This window comes from Balaenoptera musculus, chromosome 10, assembly GCF_009873245.2.
Source record: "Balaenoptera musculus isolate JJ_BM4_2016_0621 chromosome 10, mBalMus1.pri.v3, whole genome shotgun sequence".
In the NCBI taxonomy this organism is placed as follows: domain Eukaryota; kingdom Metazoa; phylum Chordata; class Mammalia; order Artiodactyla; family Balaenopteridae; genus Balaenoptera; species Balaenoptera musculus.
The window spans coordinates 44,475,714-44,497,360 of record NC_045794.1 but is presented as its reverse complement, the minus strand read 5'-3'; the positions used below and the strand labels follow the sequence as shown (position 1 = coordinate 44,497,360).

The 21,647-nt window shown below is 39.7% G+C and overlaps 1 protein-coding gene across 1 annotated transcript in view; it reads left to right on the top strand.

The window, feature by feature from the left end:
* Positions 1-10: 10 nt before the first annotated feature.
* Positions 11-21,647, top strand: part of LOC118902001 (SAP domain containing ribonucleoprotein) — a 51,863-nt gene continuing 30,226 nt past the window's right edge. The window contains exons 1-7 of the mRNA XM_036865863.1: positions 11-161; positions 12,978-13,077; positions 15,368-15,414; positions 15,641-15,708; positions 19,138-19,189; positions 20,049-20,122; positions 20,573-20,601. Of these exons, the coding sequence (XP_036721758.1) occupies positions 126-161; positions 12,978-13,077; positions 15,368-15,414; positions 15,641-15,708; positions 19,138-19,189; positions 20,049-20,122; positions 20,573-20,601 (406 nt within the window). The 5' untranslated portion in view covers positions 11-125. The remainder of the gene's footprint in view (positions 162-12,977; positions 13,078-15,367; positions 15,415-15,640; positions 15,709-19,137; positions 19,190-20,048; positions 20,123-20,572; positions 20,602-21,647) is intronic.

Genomic DNA, 21,647 nt, shown 5'->3' with positions numbered 1-21,647 from the left:
GAGTAAAAGCCACAGCGATTGGCCGGCCGTGGCTGTCGGCGCCGAGGCGGGAGCTCCCGGAGGCGGAGGCGGAGGCTGAGGCGGAGGCAGCGGGTGGGGGCCTGGCGGAGTGAAGGGGTACCAAGATGGCGACTGAAACGGTGGAGCTCCATAAGCTGAAGGTACCGTGAGGCGGGGAGGGCCGGGTCGGACTTTTCCGGAGACTGAATTCTGCCGGCTGGTTTGCGCCTTTTCCTTGCAGGTTCTTCCACGTCGTTTTCCGGCTCCCGCCGTAGTTCTGTTCTTTTGTGCCTCCCTTCTTCCCTACTACGCCTTCCCTAATTTCCCATTTCTCTTCACGGTTTTACTGTATCTTTACTTGTTATTCGGCTCCTTCCTCCACTGTGGTGTCGTCCGCCACTTCCCCATCGTGTTGTGTAAGTGCCTTCAACCTGTCCTCTCTTTTCCTTTCTCGTCAGACTGCATTACGTCAGTGGTCCCCTCCTCTTGGACCCGTGCCGGGCCCGGGACCCCTTTTTCTTCCCTGGGTTGATGCTTTCCAGTCTCTTGTACAAAGCTGAGATTCACGGTAGCAGATGATGGCAGCTTCGTGTATTCTGCCTGTCTAGGTCTCAAACTTGATCCAGAAAATGCTTCCCCTCCCTTTTTTTAGGTGGGGTGACGCCCCCGGGGCAAACTTGGAAACCTGAGGAGAGCCCTCCGAAGATGGGCCTCCCCCTTAGAGGCCTGAGGTTTAGGAGACCTTAAGAGGTAGTGAAGGCACAGATACCCCAGGTTGAAAAGTTTTTCGAGTTCTCTCAACGCTGTTCTCCGTCCGCCAGCCTTCCCCCAACCCTGCCCTCCACCACCCAAGAGACAAGTCACTCAGGGCTGTAATATTTTGGGAAAACGTTTCCAAGGTTAGGGTTACTTCTGTCCCACTTCGTATCGCGGACGGACCCTGCATCTCTTGGTCTCACCACTGGGTGACAGTCACAGAAGCCGGTTTAAGTTGTGTCTTGGGAATCTTAATAGCTGTTTCGTGTTTAGATTATTATTTTCCTGGAAGAAAAAAGTAGTTTCTTTTAGGGTGAATTAAGAGAATATCTCGATTAGTTGTACATTTGTGGTTTCACAAGTAGTTTTCCCATCACGTGTTTCGGTCATGTTTTGGTCACATCCCAGGAACCTTTGACAAACCAGGCTGATTTAGGCCAAGCTGAAAACTGATCCTTTAAAGTTTGATGAGCTTTAAAAAAAAAAAAAAAAGTATAAGGAGAATAAGGGCAGAGAGAGGTACTTGTAATCACTTATTAGTTGACACGAATTAGACTTTCTGTGAAAGTTGCTAGGTTTCTTGCTCTTGGATTCTAAGCTGTACTAGTGGGGTTTTGTGTTATCCTGGAGTTACTGTTAACTTGGTGGTGCTGAAGTGTGTAGATTGTATCAGTGGTCTACTAATAGAATGACAAGTAGAAAAAGTTGAGCAACTACCTCCATTATATGTATGCTTACTTGTATAAATTATGTACTACTATAGCGTTATGTATGTTATAAAATATACACAGAAAAGGAATTTTTGAATGAATGGGATAAAAAGGAAATATGAATAGAAGATCTAATACTTTTTTCCTATTAGTTCCAAAATTTTTATTTATTTATTTATTGCTTCATTGGGTCTTCGTTGCTTCGTGGGGGCTTTCTCTAGTTGTGGCGAGCGGGAGCTACTCGTCGTTGTGGTGCGCAGGCTTCTCACTGCGGTGGCTTTTCTTGTTGCGGAGCATGGGCTCTAGGCGCACAGGCTTCAGTAGTTGCAGCACGTGGGTTCAGTAGTTGTGGCGCGTGTGGGCTCAGTAGTTGTGGCGCACAGGCTTATTTGCTCTGTGGCATGTGGGATCTTCCTGGACCAGGGATCAAACCCGTGTCCCCTGCACTGGCAGGCGGACTCTCAACCACTGTGTCACCAAGGAAGTCCCCTTATTAGTTCCATTTTTGAAACCCCTAGAGTAAGTCACCAGCCTTATGAGTTGCCTTTATGGATTTTATGTTGGTTTGTGGAGTTCCACCTTACATAAAAATCTGTATTTGTCAGTTCTATATTAAATTTGATTTTGGGGCTTCCCTGGTGGCGCAGTGGTTAAGAATCCGCCTGCCAATGCAGGGGACACGGGTTCGAACCCTGGCCTGGGAAGATCCCACGTGCCGCGGAGCAACTAAGCCCGTTCGTCATAACTACTGAGCCTGCGCTCTAGAGCCCACGTGCCACAACTGCTGAAGCCCGCACGCCTAGAGCCTGTGCTCCACAGTAAGAGAAGCCACTGCAATGAGAAGCCTGCACACCGCAGCGAAGAGTAGCCCCCGCTCACCGCAACCAGAGAAAGCCCGCACACAGTAACGAAGACCCAACGCAGCCATAAATAAAATAAAAAAATTTATTAAAAAAAAAAAATCTGCCTGCCAGTGCAGGGGACATGGGTTCGAGCCCTGGTCCGGGAAGATCCCACATGCCGTGGAGCCGCTAAGCCCATGTGCCACAACTACTGAGCCTGCGCCACAACTACTGAGCCTGCGCTCTAGAGCCCGTGAGCCAGAACTACTGAGCCCGTGTGCTACAACTACTGAGGCCCGCGTGCCTAGAGCCCGTGCTCCACAACAAGAGAAGCCACCACAATGAGAAGCCTGGTCACCGCAACGAAGAGTAGCCCCCGCTCGCTGCAACCAGTGAAAGCCCGTACACAGCAACGAAGACCCAACGCAGCCAAAAATAAAAATTAATTAATTAATTAATATTAAAAAAAAGAAAAGGTGTATTTAAAAAAAGAAAAAAATTTGATTTTGATTGGATAATGTCCTCTGACCTGATTTCAGGTAGTCTTAGAGAACATGAGGCAGTCCTGACAGCCTAAAAAGGGTTCACTCTTTTAATCATATTTGGTTGTCTTTGCTTTTTCTCTAGAGCACTTCTTAACCTTCTGGAGGTCACAGATATCTTTGAAACTCTGATGAAAAATATGGACCCTTTCCCCAGATAAAGGCATGTACACATACTTTGCATGCGATTTGAGGGGCTTCATCAAATTACCTTGTAGCCCTGAGGAGTCCCTGGACCTCTGGTTAAGAACCCATGCCTTTGATTCTGACTTCCAGGACGGTTAATGTTTGGTTCCACTGTTGCTCTTGATGGTGTGATCCTGACTTTTGGGCTGACCTAGGGTTTATCTCTTTTTTAAAAAAAAACTTTCCATTTTTATAAAGGGAGTTTGGGGCTTTAGCGTGGGGTCTCAGAGGAAAGGAACAGGCTTTGAAGTAGAAGGAAAAATATTATCTATCTGAATTGATATGTAAATCCACATCAACTGCAAATTTCTGAAGATTTTGTAGAAATGGAGTCATTCCAACACAGTTGGAAAGAGAGACTGAATTATGGGTGAAAATGTTCTGAACTGTAATAGTACCAGATTTCCAGTCAGTGTGAGAAAAGGGACTACAGAGGAGAGAACAAGAAGGGTGTACTAGTTTCAGAGTGCTGCGAACAGTGAGACATTGTAATATTGAAGCATAAAGTGCGTATATGTTGGTGTTTGAAGATAGTTTGGAAAGGAAAGTAGGTGAACTGTGTGACTGGAGGTATATTGGAGTGATACTGAAAAGGACTTATAAGTTGTGTAAGGTGTTCGGTTTTTGTCATGTAGGCAGAAAGTGGGGAACCTTTGGAGATTGGAAAGTAGAGCTGATGTGATCAGTTTTTGGTTTTTGTTTTGTTTTGTTTTGTTTTTTTCTTCGTTGCATGGCTTGTGGGATCCTAGTTCCCCCACCAGGGATCGAACCCCGGGCCCTCGGCAGTGAAAGTGTGGAGTCCTAACCACTGGACCGTTAGGGAATTCCCAGTTTGTGTTCTTTTGGCAGTAAGAAGGATGGGGTTTGGAGAGGAAGAAATGTCACCAGCTAGATTTTTATTACAGTAGTCACTCCCCTGCTTAAAATCCTTTAATTATATCCCTGCCAATCTCTCCAGCTTAGTTTCTCACACTCCAGCTACGGTGGCTTTATTTCATTTCTCAGAGTGGCTATTCATTAATTGCTAACATTTACATAGCATTTACTGTGTGGCAAACACTGGTCAAATCTGTTTGTATACATTAATTGATTTAATTCTCATGATAATCCTAAGGCAGTAAGGTAAATGCCTGTGTTGTCCCCATTTAAAACTGAGAAAAAACGGAAGCTCAGAGAGGTTGGATAACTTGCCCTAGGTTGCGCAGGTAATAAGTGGTGGCTCAAATCCAGGCAGTCTGTCTCCAAAATTCCTGTCCTTAATCACTGTGCACAACTGCCTTTCTTTACCTTAGTGCTCAGAACATTTACACATGCTTTTGGCTGCAGTGCCCTTGCCACCCCCATCCCCCATACCTTTGTCTAATTAACTGTTGGTTGCCCTTCAGATATCAGTCAAACATCATTTAACCAAGGAACCCTTAGGTAGGATGGGTTCCATCTATCCGCACACAAGGTCAGACCACTTTTTAAACGCTTTTATAGGACCCTGTACTTCTTTTTTTTTAATCAGTTAAACATTATGTATATGATCATTGATTGCCTTGTTTCCCTACTAGATTGTAAGCTCCATGTGGGCAAGAACTCTTTCTGTTTTGCTTATGATTATTTTCCTGTATCTAAGATAATGCTTGACACACAGTGGGTACTCAGTAACTATTTGTCAAGTGAGTAAGCTTACTAAGACTTGAAATAAGTTCGTGACTTTTAGAGTAGGAATGAATTTGAAAGAAATTTGGAATATAGAATTACAAGCATTTATAGATCAGTTAGATGTGGGAGGAATGAAAGAAGACTCCAAGTAGTGATACCTTTAGTCTAAGTTGGGAGGAGGAGGAGAAGCCAGTTTTTTGCAGGAGAGAAGATAAGTTCAGTTTTGGGTATAAATGTCTTTGAGATATTCACTTGGAGATATCTAGTAGTCATTTGGAAATGTGGGTCTCCTGCTTAAGAGCTGAGAGCTGTCTCCAAAGAAAACATACAGATGGCCAAGAGGCACATGAAAAGCTGCTCACCATCACTAATTATTAGAGAAATGCAAGTCAAAACTACAATGAGGTATCACCTCACAGTGGTTAGAATGGGCATCATCAGAAAATCTACAAACAACAAATGCTGGAGAGGGTGTGGAGAAAAGGGAACTCTCTTACACTGTTGGTGGGAATGTAAATTGATACAGCCACTATGGAGAACAGTATGGAGGTTCCTTAAAAAACTAAAAAAGAATTACCATATGACTCAGCAATCCCACTACTGGGCATATACCCAGAGGAAACCATAATTCAAAAAGACACATGCACCCCAATGTTCATTGCAGCGCTATTTACAATAGCCAGGTCATGGAAGCAACCTAAATGCCTGTCAACAGATGAATGGATAAAGAAGATGTGGTACATATATACAGTGGAATATTACTCAGCCATCAAAAGGAACGAAATTGGGTCATTTGTAGAGATGTGGATGGACCTAGAGACTGTCATACAGAGCGAAGTAAGTCAGAAAGAGAAAAACAAATATCGTATATTAATGCATATATGTGGAATCTAGAAAAATGGTAACAGATGACCGGTTTGCAAGGCAGAAATAGAGACACAGATGTAGAGAACAAATGTATGAACACCAAAGGGGGAAGCGGGGGTGGGCGTGATAGTGGTGGGATGAATTGGGAGATTGGGATTGACATATATACACTAATATGTAAAAATAGATAACTAATAAGAACCTACTGTATAAAAAATAAAAAATAATAAATAAAATTATTTTTTTAAACAGAGCTGAGAGCTGATAATAATGGTTTGGGACTTATTCAAAAATATTTATGAATTGCCTACCATGTGCCAGCTACCATAGGCACTGGAGATACAGCAGTGAACAAAGCAGACAAAATTCTTGCTTTCATGGAGCCTATATATATATATATATATATAAATATATATATATATGTATATATGTATATATGTATATATATAAAAATATATATGTGTGTGTATATATATTTGGAGCTTATATTTTATTAGGGGAAGGTACAATAAATAAGTAAAACTTATAGTATGTCAGATAGTGATTTGTAGAGAAAAATAGGAAGAGGGAGTACAGTGGGAAGAGAAGGGTATTATAATTTTAAACAGGATGACTAGGGGGAAGGCCTCATTGAAAAGGTGTTGTTTAAGCAAAGACTTGAAGGAAGTGAAAGAGTAAGCCTTGTGCAAAGTATTATAAGAGGACCTTAGAGGTGATCATTAGGACTCTGGCTTTTACCCTTAATGAGATAGGAAACCAATGGAGGATTTTTGAATAGAGGAATGACATGTTCTGACTTAAACTGTCAAAGATCACTCTGACTACCTTGTTGAGAATAAACTATAGTGAGGTTCAAGGGCTGAAGAGTTTTTGCAGTGATCTGTATGAAAGAAAGACAAGAGGGATTAGATTCTGGGTATATTTCGAAGGTAGAGCTGACAAGATTTGCCAATAGTTGGATTCTGGGAAGTGAAAAAGCCTTTGGTACAAGTGGAAGGATGAGAAGACCAAAGTCTCCTTAGTGAATGTCTTAGTGAATATCTGTATTTACAGGGTTGGGTGGAAGAAGAGCTAGCAAAGAGGCTGAGGAGGTGAGGTAAGAGGAAAATGGTAAGAGAGATAGTGTGCACATGAAAGCAGTCCTTCATCTTGGTATTTAAAATTGGGCTTGGGACTTCCCTGGTGGCGCAGTGGATAAGGCTCCGCGCTCCCAATGCAGGGAGCCTGGGTTCGATCCCTGGTCAGGGAACTGGGTCCCACGTGCATGCTGCAACTAAGAGTTTGCATGCTGCAACTAAGAGTTTGCATGCTGCAACTAAGGAGCCCGCCTGCTGCAACTAAGACCCGGCGCAACCAAAATAAGTAAATAATAAATAAATATTAAAAACAAACAAACAAACAAACAAACAAACAAACATAAAATTGGGCTTAAATCAGAGAGATCTGAGCTGGCATATTGGCTCCACTGTTTTCTAGCTGGGTGATTTTTTTAGCAAATTATTGAGTCTCTTTGAGCCTCAATTTCTTAATTTATGAAATGCAGTCATAATACCAACCACATAGATGTTTTGAGAACTAAATGAGGAAATGATGTTCAAAGAACTTAGCCTTTTGCCTGTCATGTATTAATACTTGACATTTGAGTTCCTATCATATGAAATGTTTAAATGGTGTAAAATGCCTCTGTCTTCAAAGGTTTACAAACCAGATTGAGAGTTAACAGATGAAAATGATTTGAATCAAAATTCAAGATTAATAAATTAGAAATCACAGGGTGATGAATGATTAATGTCAAATGTATTATGTAGTCAGTTGATCAGTCCTTTCTCTGCTGTTTGGTTAGGTAGCATGAAAAATGCCTTATTAATACTGAGAAATGGGATTTTTAGATATTGAAAATTTAATTTTTAAATAGGTAATTCATGCTCAACCTCATAATATTAAAGGTATAAAAGGGTACATGGTAAAAAGTTTCCCTCCTCAACAAACTTCTTCGCAGATTCAACTAGTGTTAACTTACCTATTTCTTGTCCAGGCATCTTGTATATACACATATGAGTGGTGTGTGTGTGCATGTTATTTTTTACATTAATGTTAGTATCTTATATACAATGTTCTGTAACTTGGCGTTTTTAAGTAGCCTTATTGAGATACAATTCACATACCATACAATTCACTCAGTATACCTTGCTTTTTAAATATTGAGTTGGCCAAAATGTTCCTTCAGTTTTTAAGTAAAAATAAAAGACACATTTTTCATTTTCACCAAGAACTTATTGAACAATGTATTCACTGTTTTGTTCCACTACCTTCTGCCATTTTTCAGGCAAGTTCATAATTCCATCTTCCCAAAACTTCTTATCTTTTTGAGCAAAGAACTGTTCCAGGTGCCTTTTACAGTCTTCCAGGGAATTGAAATTTTTTCCATTAAGAGATTTTGTAAAGACCAAGATAAATAAAAATCCGAAGGTGCAATGTCTGGTGAATATAGTGGATGAATCAGAACTTCCCAGCCAAGCTGTAACAGTTTTTGCCTGGTCATCAAAGAAACATGTGGTCTTGCGTTATCCTGATGGAAGATTATGCGTTTTCTATTGACTAATTCTGGACGCTTTTCGTCGAGTGCTGCTTTCAGTTCGGGAGCAGTACTTGTTGGAATTAATCGTTTCGTTTTCCGGAAGGAGCTCATAATAGAGGACACCCTTCCAATCCCACCATATACACACCATCACCTTCTTTGGATGAAGACCAGCCTTTGGTGTGGTTGGTGGTGGTTCATTTCGCTTGCCCCACGATATCTTCCATTCCACATTATTGTACAGTATCCACTTTTCATTGCATGTCACAATTTGTTTTAAAAATGAAACATTTACATTTTAGTAGAAAATCACATGCAGAAATAAGGTCAAGAAGGTTTTTTCCTGCTTAAGTTATGTGGAACCCAAACATCGAAGCGATTAACATAACTAAGCTGGTGCAAATGTTTTTCAGCTCTTGATTTGGATATTTTGAGTATGCTGACTATCTCCTGCGTTGTATAATGTTGATTGTTCTCAATTAATGTCTTGATTTGATTATTATCAACTTCATCTGGTCTGCCCAACCGTGGAGCATCGTCCAGCGAGAAATCTCCAACACAAAACTTTGCAAACCACTTTTGACACGTTCGATCAGTCACAGCACATTTTCCATACACTGCATAAATCTTTCTTTGCGTTTCAGTTGCGTTTTTACCTTTCTTGAAATAATAAAGCATAATATGCCGAAAGTGTTGCTTTTTTTTGTTCCATCTTCAATATTAAAATGGCTACACAAAAATTCACCAGTTTTGATGTTTTCTTTTAAATGCACACTGATATGACAGCTGTCACAATACAGTCTAACCAAATTGTTTCTAATGAAGTTAAAGACAACTAAGCACTACTAGAGTCATCTTACGGAAAAAAAACTGAACGAACTTTTTGGCCAACACAGTATGTTGTTTTAAAACATTTTAAAGTCAAATGCGTATAAAAATGGGTAAGATTTGGGCTTCCCTGGTGGCACAGTGGTTGCGAGGTTGCCTGCCAATGCAGGGGACACGGGTTCGAGCCCTGGTCTGGGAAGATCCCACATGCTACGGAGCAACTAAATCAGTGTGCCACAACTACTGAGCCTGCGATCTAGAGCCCGCGAGTCACAACTACTGGGCCCACATGCCACAGCTACTGAAGCCTGTGCACCTAGAGACCATGCTTCGCAGAAAGAGAAACCACTGCAGTGAGAAGCCCGTGCACCGAAGCAAAGAGCAGCTCCCGCTTGCCGTGACTAGAGAAAGCCCGCACGTGCAGCAGTGAGACCCAGTGCAACCAAAAATAAATAAATAAAATGAATAAATTTATTTTAAAAAATGGGTAAGATTTGATATTATAAGTTATTTATATATTTATTTATTTGATTGCGCCGGGTCTAGTTGCGGCTCAAGGGCTTCTCAGTTGTTGTGGCATGCGACCTCTTAGTTGCAGGATGCATGTGGGATCTAGTTGCCTGACCAGGAATCAAACCTGAGCCCCCTGCATTGCGAGCACGGAGTCTTAACCACTGCGCCACCAGGGAAGTCCCTATAAATTCTTATTTGAGGCTTTAAAAGTGTTTTGTTTTACTAATGTAATTGTGCCAAAATGAAATGTGTGAAACGACTTCATTTTCAGCTATTTTATTTTCACTCATCTATTTCCCTTTTGAAATAATGTCCCAGTATAGGAGCAGAACCCATAATATAATAATAAAGTAATACAACAGTGTGTAAAAACTATATGTAACATTCGCATTTGACCAGAGAAGGGGACGTGGAGGTGCTGAGAAGACTGCTGAATGAGCCAGAGACCTTAGGTTAGGGACTAGGAGCCAGTGGGGGGCTGAGATTTCAGTGACCAACAGCAATAGCAAGGTCAGTGGTCAGCAGTGGTGGATGCTATCCAAGCTAAACAACCAGTTGTACCAGTCTGTCAGCTTCAAGTCTACCAGATCAGCATCCTGTGCAAAATCCATCACCGACTGTCTGTTTCCCTGTCATCTGGAGGTTTTTGTAAACTTTTGTCCATATCTACACAGTTTTGGGAAGGGAGGAACAACTATTAGAAAGTTGAATTTTGAATTGCCTGAGTATTTACATTCCTTTTCCCTAGGTGGTCTTAATGTTACTTAAACCAGGAGAAGAAAAAAGGAATGGAGTCTTCTGAGGAAGATTAGGAGTTATAGGAAGTAAAGAAATTGTATTGCTTTGTAAACAAACAACACCCTCTAAACATACACACACGCGCACGCACACACACACAGAGTAAATGATATATTTAAAATGTTAGGTGATCTCTAGGCGCCGGGGTTACATAAGACTTTTTTTTTCCTCTGTACTTTTCAGAATTTTCAAACTATTCTGCAGTGAACATAATACTTTTATAACCAACAAAATTCTTAAAAGTGTAACTAAAATCAAAAGACTTGTTCTCCAGGAAACTGAGAAAAAATAAAGTACCAACATGGGAAAGATCAAGATTCTTACTTAAGGTCCATTACTTAAGAAATGGACCTTAGAGATCACTTAGAATCTAGATTCTAGATTAATACTATTCACTGTATCATCTGTAGGCCAGTGCTCATCCATGAACTGTTACTGGGTAATGATGAGATAAGTTTAAAAAAAAAATTGAGTAAGCTTTTAGAAACTTTTATAGCAGTTTGACATCACTGCTACATCCAAGTGTATGACCATTTTTCTAGTAATTGATTTTATTCTTTCTTTACAAAAGTATTGGTCCACAACCTGGTTGGAATGCTATAAAAACTTGGCAGCCCTATCAGTCTAGCTATTTAAAAATATATTGATCTATGAAATGCAGAAATCTGAGAAGCAGTGATTCTGTCTAATTTTGTCTAACCCTTCACCCAGTGTCTGTCTAACACTTACAAAGTGTTAGTAGCTGCCAAGCACTATTGTAAATGCTTTATGAGTATTTGCTGGTTCAATCTTCATAACAACCCTATGCTGTAGGTACTGTTGCATTATCCCCATTTCATAGGAAACTGAGGCACAAAGAGGTTATGTTACTCACCCAAGGTTACACAGCTGTAAGTGGTAAAGCTGGAATTTGAACCCAAGGTAGTCTGACTTCAGAGGCCATGTTATGCTTTGCAGCCACTCCACACTTTTAATGGGTGATTACCTACCATATTTCTCAATAGAGGGTGCTGTTGGCTTGTTGAGTAGAACAGTGTTCCACATAGTATCCCTCCCTGCCTGTCCCACTCACTGAATGCCCAATCAGAAAAAAAAAAAACCCAAAAATTTCCCCTCTCCATTTCCAAATGTTTCCTTGGTTGAAAACCTTCTAGAGCTGACCAGCATATTCCCTTAGTTGTAAAGTTCTATAGGAATCTGCTTTCTAACTTCTACTGGTTGGTCTTAGATCTGTACTTCGAAACTAGTAAAGTCTTTTTTCAGGACAAATATCTATCTGTGCACTGATCTGCATATAGGATTTTTGGAACCTTCCTTTTCTTGGTGGTTCTCCTTGGATCAGCGTGTCATTACGCTCCTTAAAATGAGAATATAGAGCCCAGTAAGGCTATTAATCACTTAATATAGATTCTGGGGCTTCCCTGGTGGCGCAGTGGTTAAGAATCCACCTGCCAACGCAGGGGACATGGGTTCGATCCCTGGTCCGGGAAGATCTCACATGCCGCGGAGCAACTAAGCCCGTGCGCCACAGCTACTGAGCCCACGTGCCGCAACTACTGAAGCCCACGCGCCTAGAGCCCGTGCTCCGCAACAAGAGAAGCCACCACAATGAGAAGCCCGTGTACCACAACGAAGAATAGCCCCCACTCGCCGCAAGCAGAGAAAAGCCTGCGTGCAGCAACAAAGACCCAACGCAGCCAGAAACAATAAATAAAATAATAAAATAAATTAAAAATATATATATATATATAGATTCTGTTTTTTAGTTACCCTTAACCTAGAATTACTTTGGTAACAAATCATGCTGTTAGCCCTCTTTGCACTTGTAATCATCTAAAACCCTGACTGAGGTCTTTATCCTTTGAGTTACTGTTGAGCCAGATCTTGTTCATCTGTTTTTTTAACAATTTAAGTTTTGAATATAAGTGTAGTACTTTATAGGTATACCTTATTTCTTCTAAATTGAGTCTTCATTTTGGCTTATTGTTTTCCCTGAAGAGCCAGCAACACCCCCTGACATCCCCACCCACCCACCTTTAGTTCTGTCAGTAATCCATCAATTCTTCCTCCTTCTGTTGTCTGCAAAGTTGATAAGTATACCTGTGATATCTTTAGTCAAGTTACTGATTTAAAAATCTTCAACTCATGCCATGTCGTGGCATGCCATTACATATTTTTTTCCATTTTGGCAAAGATCCTTTAAGTGATTCATTATTGACATTAAGCTAGCTAACACATCTACCTAATTCTGTGGTGGTCAAACTTGTATGCATGTATATGGTAGATTGCAGTAAAGGATCTGGGATAATAGATATAGTAAGGAAAATCTGCTTTTAGATAATTAGATATTCTACTTAAAAGATTCATTCTTTCCTTATATGAGCTGGTACAGTAATTGTTTGGGAAAGAAAGACCACCCCCCCTCAGAAATAGCTAAAGATTTATGTAATAAATGTATGAATAGATCAGAATTTGATTAAAGTAGGTTTATTCTTCACCATCTGTTAGAAAAGTCCTCTTGCATATTGAATATTGTTAGGGGGAAGCAGATCATGTTTGTGGACCTAGAAGCTTGGTGGGATTAAGACAGTAGTTTTGGGTTGAACTTTCGTTTCTTTTTCTTTCTTGTGAGAACTACCTCTTTTTCTTTTCTCCCCCACCAGGTTCATTCTGTAAATTAAGGAAAAGCTTTATTCTTTTTTCTCAGCTTGCTGAACTAAAGCAGGAGTGTCTTGCTCGTGGTTTGGAGACCAAGGGAATAAAACAAGATCTCATCAACAGGCTCCAGGCATATCTTGAAGAGCATGGTGAGTTCTTTGTGGAGGCAAAGAGTGATGTGAGTGAGGGGATTAATTTTTTTTTAATAGTTTTATTTATTTTATTTATTTATTTTTGGTTGCATTGGGTCTTCATTGCTGCATGCGGGCTTTCTCTAGTTGCGGCGAGTGGGGGGGGCTACTCTTCGTTGCGGTGCACGGGCTTCTTACTGTGGTGGCTTCTCGTTGCAGAGCATGGGCTCTGGGCGCATGGGCTTCATTCAGTAGTTGGGCTCGTGGGCTCTAGAGCGCAGGCTCAGTAGTTGTGGTGCGTGGGCTTAGTTGCTCCGTGGCATGTGAGATCTTCCTGGACCAGGGCTTGAACCCGTGCCCCCTGCATTGGCAGGCAGATTCTTAGCCACTGCGCCACCAGGGAAGCCCGAGAGGATTAATTTTTAGGCTCTGCCATACAGAAGATTTCTTCTTTTCCTTTAGGTTGTTGATGATGTAAGATTTTAATTAACTCGATCAAGAAAACTCTTGTCATCTAAAACAGTGGTTATAATGAGAAGAAATACCCCCCCCTTTTAAAAAGACATTGTAATTTTATTTCAACAAATTATTTTCAAGAAGTATGGGAAAGCAAGCATCAATTAGACTGAGAAGCTGAGATTTGAAGTCTAATTCCTCTTGAGCCAGAAATTTACTAGGTAACTTTGGACAGCCACTGTTTTCATGGCTAAGTGTCTTTTGTGGTCTGTGAAGTGAGACAAGTGTCTCCACCCTTGAAATCCATAAAACCTAAGTAATCTCTGGTCCCTTCTAGCTTCTGACATTCTCTAATTCCACTTTAAAAAACAAAACACTTCATTTAAGGCATAGTATCATCCCTCTCTGATTTAATTTATTCCCTTTTATTCCCATTCCTTTTACCCCAACTCTCTTAGGCAACTATTCTAATGTGTTTGATATATATTTTTTGTCTTTGTCCTTATAAACCGTGGTAGTGTTGTTTGGTCTACATGTAATTTTATGTAATGGCAATGAGGCATAGCCTTACTTTATTGCACACTTTTTTCTCTAAGTACTGTGTTTTTTTAAGATGTAGCGGTCATCTAGTCTATTGATTCTAATTCCTGCATGGTTTTCTATGATGTATAGAATTCACCATGTTTTATTTAGTTCACTCAGTGACTGATTCCTGAACTACTTCTTTCATATTCCCTTATATTCCTGTGTGAGAGTCTTGGGGGTATATACCCAGGAATGGGGTTGCTAATAAATATCTGTTCATAAATGTATAGTTAATATGACTAAACACCACTAAATTGTTTTTCTGAATTACTGTATAAATTTCATCATCAGCACATGAGGGTTCACTGTCCTAACAAGTGGCCTAATTTTTGCTAATCTGTTAGTGGTTTCAATTTACAATCCTCTACTTATTAAAAAGTTTAAACATTTCTTTTGTTCGTGGTTCTTTGGCTTTCTCCTTTGCCCATTTTTCTTTTGGGGTTCTCATCGTTTGCTTGTTAGTTTGCAGGCATATCATATATTCTAGTGACTATTCCCATGTTGGTTTTAGACACAAATATCTTCTTTGACATTTATTTCTTTTTCTGCGGTATCCTTTCCTGGTTTGGGGGGTTTTTTGTACTTTTAAAGAAAACTTATCATCTTAATCTTTTTTTTAATTAATTAATTAATTTTTGGCTGTGTTGGGTCTTCATTGATGGCCGTGAGCTTTCTCTAGTTGCGGCGAGCAGGGGCTACTCTTTCTTGCAGTGGGCAGGCTTCTCATTGCGGTGGCTTCTCTTGTTGCGGAACACGGGCTCTAGGCGCACGGGCTTCAGTAGTTGTGGCACACAGGCTTAGTTGCTCCATGGCATGTGGGATCTTCCTGGACCAGGGCTCGAACCCATGTCCCCTGCGTTGGCAGGCGGATTCTTAACCAGTGCGCCACTAGGGAAGCCCCCTTTCCTAGTTTTGAAAAATAAGTTTTTTGCATAGTACTTGCTTCTGGGTTTTTTGTTTTGTTTTTGTTGTTTTAGAAATTCTTCCCCACCACTAAATTCTGCCACAGTACTTTTTATTAATGTTGTAGTTTGACCTCATCATGTTTAGTTTTTCAGTCCAGCTGGAGTTCAACCTCTTAATTGATGTTAGTTAGGTAGAGAATATAGTTTTTATCTTCTCCATGTGGAGCAAATTTTATGAACATTTCTGCCTTCATTATTGAATTTTATTTTGGGAAAGCAAAATGATTATAATTTTAGCCTAAGTACAGTGATCAAGATGGTTTTGTAGCAGGGCTTGACCTGATTATTTTAATATTCTTTAGCTGAAGAGGAGGCAAATGAAGAAGATGTACTGGGAGATGAAACAGAGGTGAGTTGGAGAGAGTAAGGCTAGTCACTGGCCTGGCAGCGTGCCACTGCCTTGGTCACGTTGCTAAACATCAATCATTAGAGGGCTTCAATGCTAACTCGTTAGGGGAGCATAAAGGGGGAATGAAGGTTCTGAAAGATTGGTTCGTTTTGGAGTTCTCATATTCTTCTGTTGATAGGTATTTACTCTTGATTTATTTTAACCATCTTGTTTCATTTGGTTTTAGGAAGAAGAACCGAAGCCCATAGAACTGCCTGTCAAAGAGGAAGAACCTCCTGAAAAAACTGTTGATGTGTAACTATCCCTTTTTTATAATGAGGACAGAGCAGACGGTTCTGGATTTTTTAGTGTTACACTCTGTTTACCTCTTATACATTCCCATTGGAATGTATACATTCCCATATTTTTGTTTTTAATTTGGTTGCATCGGGTCTTAGTTGTGGCTTGCTTGCTCCTTAGTTGTGGCATGCGAACTCTTAGTTGCGGCATGCATGTGGGATCTAGTTCCCTGACCAGGGATTGAACCCAGGCCCCCTGCACTGGAAGGCAGATTCTTTACCACTGTGCCACCAGGGAAGTCCCCCATTGGCTTTTTCATTTCTCATTAGATCATACATTTTCAGAAAGGTCTTGTTCATTTCAGGTACATGGTCCCAGTGAAGCAAAGTAACTTTGTCTCTGGGTTATGTAATAGATAATTAGGACCAGGAGACTTCGAGCCCAGATAAAGTTTAGTTCTCTTAGCCTTTGTTGTATCACCGTAATAGATGATTCTTTTTCTGTATAGAGAATCATGCACATTTTCTGCATATAAGGAATTTTGTAAGGGAAGAGGGTGCTGAGCAAGGTTATGTCTCAAGTAACACTGTATTCTCTTTTCCTTTTTGATTTACAGTGGGGGAGGGGAGGACAAAGTACTAGAGTGAAAAGTGGATCTTGATTTATTTAAATTATTCCACAAGGTTGATCATAAACATTTTTTATTTGGGGTTTCCCGGCAAATGTCCGGCCATCTTATACTCCAGCATGTTAAGAACAGTTGAGTCCTTTTTAACATTTTTGTTCCTCATAGCTGTATTAATCCATTTAATTATAAAAGACAATAGATGTAAAAAGTCAAAGCAAACAGTACATAGAGGAGTATATAAATTGAAAATTAAGTACCCTTGTCTCAACCCCCACCTGACTTCCCAGAGGTTTTTAATATATTCTTTTGGAATATTTTATATGGTGTGTGTATATGTGCATGTACAGATACATATGTACACCCATGATGCATATTGTCAGTTTCTTGATTTTTTTTCACATATGGAGATCTTTCTATATCATCATATAATGTTTTTATTTAAATATTAGTTATAGGGACTTCCCTGGCGGTCCAGTGGTTAAGACTCCACGCTTCCATTGAAGGGGGCACAGGTTCGATCCCTGGTTGGGGAACTAAGATTGTGCATGCCGCATGGCACGGCCAAAAAAAAATTAGTTATATATAGGCAAGGTTCTAAGTGTTTTACATGTATTCTCATTTAATCATCACGTCAACCCTATGAAATGAGGATAATTATCCTAGTAAGTGGTAGGTCTTTTCTTTTTTAGCCTGTCAGTATGGGATATTACAAGTATATACATAAGTTAGGAGAATAGTAAATAGACCCCCATGAACCCATCACCTAGATTTAGTTGTTATCAACTGAGAATCTTATTCTTTCTGGCAGCTAATAGTACTCCATTCTATGGATGAACAGTAATTTCACCAGTCTCCTGTTGATGGACATTTAAATTATTCATAATTGCAAAAAATACAGTGTATGTCCATATACAACTAATTTTAAATTTATGCAGGTATGTCCAAAGGATAAGTTTCTAGCAATGGATTTTCTGCATTAGAAAAGATGTGCATTTAATGTTTTATTAGATTTTGTCAAATGTTACTGCTTTCTAAAGCCATTTAGTTATCATCCATCATAGGAGGTTTATGTTTAGATATAATGCCTTGAGAAAATGGCCAATGGGATAGCTTTAAAATAGAGATGTTTTGGGGAGTTATGGGGCAAGAAGGAAGATGAAATAAATACAATGATAATTGGCCTGTGTGGGTTAAAAATTATGAAGTTTGAAAATTTGTAGTTTATTTTTATAATATGTAAAATGTGTAATTCCCTTGTTTAGAGGGCTTTAATTTTATCAGTGAATTTCTAAACAAAGAAATTGAAAGTGTGTGTGGGAGGGGTTGTGTTTTTGCTTGTTAGAGGGATAGTAGTGGTTAGACTAAAGTATGTACAGAAAGATTCTGGGTCCCCGTAGCATGGAGAATGTTTTGTATGTGACTATGGGTAGGGGCGAAACTTCTGAGTGAAGAGAAGAAATTTCACATGAGCCCCAGAATATGATGTTATTTATTGCTTGAGCTTAATTGTGCCTGAGGGAGTTGGAACAGAGCTGAGGGAAGCTTCCTCTCTCCGGTTCCCTTTCTGCCATGAAGTGTACTGATGGGAATGTGGAGGAAGTCATTAGCCTGGGGTTTGGTGGAGAGGACTGCTATTTTAATGGCATTGGACTTCAAGTAGAACATTAAACTTCAGTGTCCCTTTCTGCCTGAACAAAACAGAGAGGGTTGGGGAAGGAAAGATGACTGGGAAATGGAAAGAAATCAGAAATTTCTTTAAAAGTCAGAATGTACAGGGCTAATTTAGGTCCTTTGAACATTCAAAAGGAGATCCCCTTGCTTTGTCTTTTGTTTGAGGTTCTCCAAAAAGATACCTCTGTTTCTAGTTTGATTTTTTTCCCCCCTCCTCAAGCCACGGCACTTAATATTGCAGGACTTAGTTATGGTCAGCAGGGGGCTCCCATTGCTTATCTGTCAGTCCAGGGACCTCCAACAAAAGGATGGAGGAGAGAGTAAGTTCCTGTTCCAGAATTGCTTCCTCTGAAAATGCCATTAAACCATTACTACCTTTCAGGGCATCAAATGGGAAAAGTGTCTGGGATATTGGAACAAAAGCCTCCCATGTCTCTAAATGAGGGACCTTAATGAGACTGGTTATGACCCACAGTTTTATGAGAGTTGTTTGGTGGAGGGTTAATGCCCTTCCACTTATCCTGAGTACTTCCGAACTTTGTCTCCCGCCCCCCTGGTCCCCCCTCTTTTGTTTTCTCTTAAACCTTTTGACTAGTAACTTATCATGTTTTCCTAATTCAGACTCCCCTTAGCCTTTTTTCTTCCCACTCCCTTTGGCATTTTTATTTATCCCACTTCGACTGTTCCAGCTGGAGCTACGGTCCCATGGGAGATGTAAGGGATTTGTAAAAGAAGGAAACCAGACCTTGTAGAGCACTCATTAATTGTGATGAAAATTGAGAGCTGGTATTTAAATGAGGGTTGGAGGAATAGTCATTAGTCCAAAAGTACATTTAAAGTTCCTAAAAGTAAATGAAATGATTTCCGGTGTTCTTTGGGCATTTCCCTCAGCTCAGTATATTTAACCAGACTTGTTTCCTTGTTACTTTCTTATACTCTAGCAAAGTAGCTTAGTCTGTTATTTAAACTCTTTTATCAGTAGATGACACTTCAAGGAACTAAAGGTCTAATGGGCTTCATGTTTTTTTGGTCTGAAGGGTGGTAGAGAGATATGGGACAGAGGACATGATTCAGGTGAATTCTTATACACTTCAAAGGTTTTGGTTAGAATATCAGTCTTCTGATTTTAAAAATCCCTTTTCCAGGGCAGCAGAGAAAAAAGTGGTAAAAATTACATCTGAAATACCACAGACTGAGGTAGGTATTCTTTCAGAAGAGCAGTCTATATATATATATATATATATATATATATATTTCTTTCTGTTTCTTACCCTTTATTTTGTCTGTATCATCACTTTAAAATATTTACTCATAGGCAGAAAATCAGTATTGACAGATTTTGGTATTGATACATTTTTCCACCAGCCACACTTGGGAATATATTTGGGCTGGCTTAGTCACCTTTGAGGCCGTAGTCTTTTTGTATAGTATTTTGGTCTTAGTGGTAACTCTTTTTAAGATGTTTATAAACTAAGATTAGAGTTTGAGAGGATTGTACCTTGGAAGAGATGAAAAGTTACAAGGGAAGATGTCACTCTTAAGTTACTACTAGCTAGCTGGTGAGATTGAAATTTCTCTGGATTCTGTCTCAAGATCTCTGAAACTAGGTTCCAGTGAAGATCTGTGGGGTTTTTTTGTACTATTAAAATAGAGATGGCATAGGACAACGCTGCCTCATTCCTAACTGAAAGAGTACAACTAGTGTTGGAACCAAGCTGTTCCTTTGATCCATTTTCAAAGGTCAGTCAAACACAGCTTTTGTCTTCTTGGCTTGATACAGAATGCGGGTTTTATTTTATTCCTTCCCTTTTGTTTTTGAGGACATGAATGTAATAATAGTCTTTTTGTGTTTGCTTTCTGGAAAGGACTGTTGAGTTAAGCCCTGGGATGAATACAACCTGATATCTTCTATGATTGTCAATATAACTCAGTTTGGACCTTAAGAAATTAATCCCTATGTTGTAGAGATACACACCTCTAAATGACTTTTCTCTTAAAAGAAGGAAACCAGAAGTTGAATTTTTCTCTTTCCCTTCTTTTGTCTATTATCACTTAGAGGATGCAGAAGAGAGCTGAACGATTCAATGTACCTGTGAGCTTGGAGAGTAAGAAAGCTGCCAGGGCAGCTAGGTGAGTGTTCCCAGCCTTTTAGACCTGAGATCGTGGTAATATGAAGGTGAGGGAATGTGTTCCTAGGTTTTAAATATAGTTGTTGATTTTAAGTAGAATAGAGGCCTTGCTGGAAAGAAACACTCTCTTGGCTCTATTCAGAACGTATCTGCTGATTGGTTGTAGTAGCTATAGATTGGGTTTTATTATCAAGCAGGGTTTTTGTAATAGGTAAAAGTCAGGAACTGACTGCTACTCCCAGTTCTGATAAGGCTACCTCTTAACTTATTCTCTGGACTCTTGGTGAGAAAAAGAGTCAACTGAACCTCTTTCATGGGGTTGTTAGAATTAGCTAATGATTGCAAGGCTTGAGATCACAAGCAAGAAGTGCCATATGTATACTTGACACGGAGACAGACAACCAGGAGTGTGAACAGCTTCCTAAAATTGAGCTTGTTTTTCTTTCTACAGATTTGGGATTTCTTCAGTTCCATCAAAAGGTAAGAGTACAGAGACTTCTGAGAAAGTTATCTTTATGTTTTTACTTTCTTGGCACAACAGATTCCATTTCTCCAAATTAAGGTAAACTTGTTAGCTCTAGAAGCCTGTAAGAGGTTATTATATCCACCTCTTTGCTCTAGGTAAAACCATGCTTAAGGCTTCCTGGGCAATTTAAAGAAGGTGCTAAAGTTATGAGAGAGTAGGAGGAAGTGCCAACATTTGTTTTCCTTTTCTTGGATCGCTTCAGAGAAGTTTCTAATACCTTCTTTATTCTGATGTCTCAAGTTAGCATGTAATTATTGTGTACCTGTCCAGTGTTATATTGCCTAGTGTGAGTGGCAAAAGGAAAAAAAGAGTCTCTTTTATTTATTTATTTATTTATTTTTCTTTTACCTTCTAGGAATTTACAAGGGAATAATCTTGGGTAAAAGACTTAGCCACAAGGATTATCACAGTGTTATTTATAGTGATCAATAACTGGAAACAATGTAATATACAATAGAGAATTGGTTGAGTAAGTGTGTACCATAGTACAGTTAAAAGACCATGAAGATGTTTAAAATTATACTGAAGAATATTTGTCAGACAGATAAATGGAAAAAGCAAGTTATAAAATATTTGTAGTATGTTCCTATTTTCCAATAAAAGTGCATGTATGGTTAGGAAAAAAGATTAGAGGGATATATACTAAATTGATGACATTCATTGTCTCTGGTTGGTGGAATTTTGAGTGACTTCGTTTTGCTTGTCTGTGTTTTTAAAATTTCTACATTGAATATGTATTTGTAATAAGGGGGAAAAGTTACTCTTTTTATTTTATTTTTATTATTATTTTTAATTTTATTTATTTATTTATTTTTGTCTGCATTGGGGTCCGTTACTGTGCACTGGCTTTCTCTAGTTGTGGTGAGCGGGGGCTACTGCAGTGTGCAGGCTTCTCATTGTAGCGGCTTGTCTTTGTTGTGGAGCACGGGCTCTAGGCGCCTAGGCTTCAGTAGTTGCGGCACGCAGGCTCAGTAGTTGTGGCTCACGGGCTCTAGAGCAC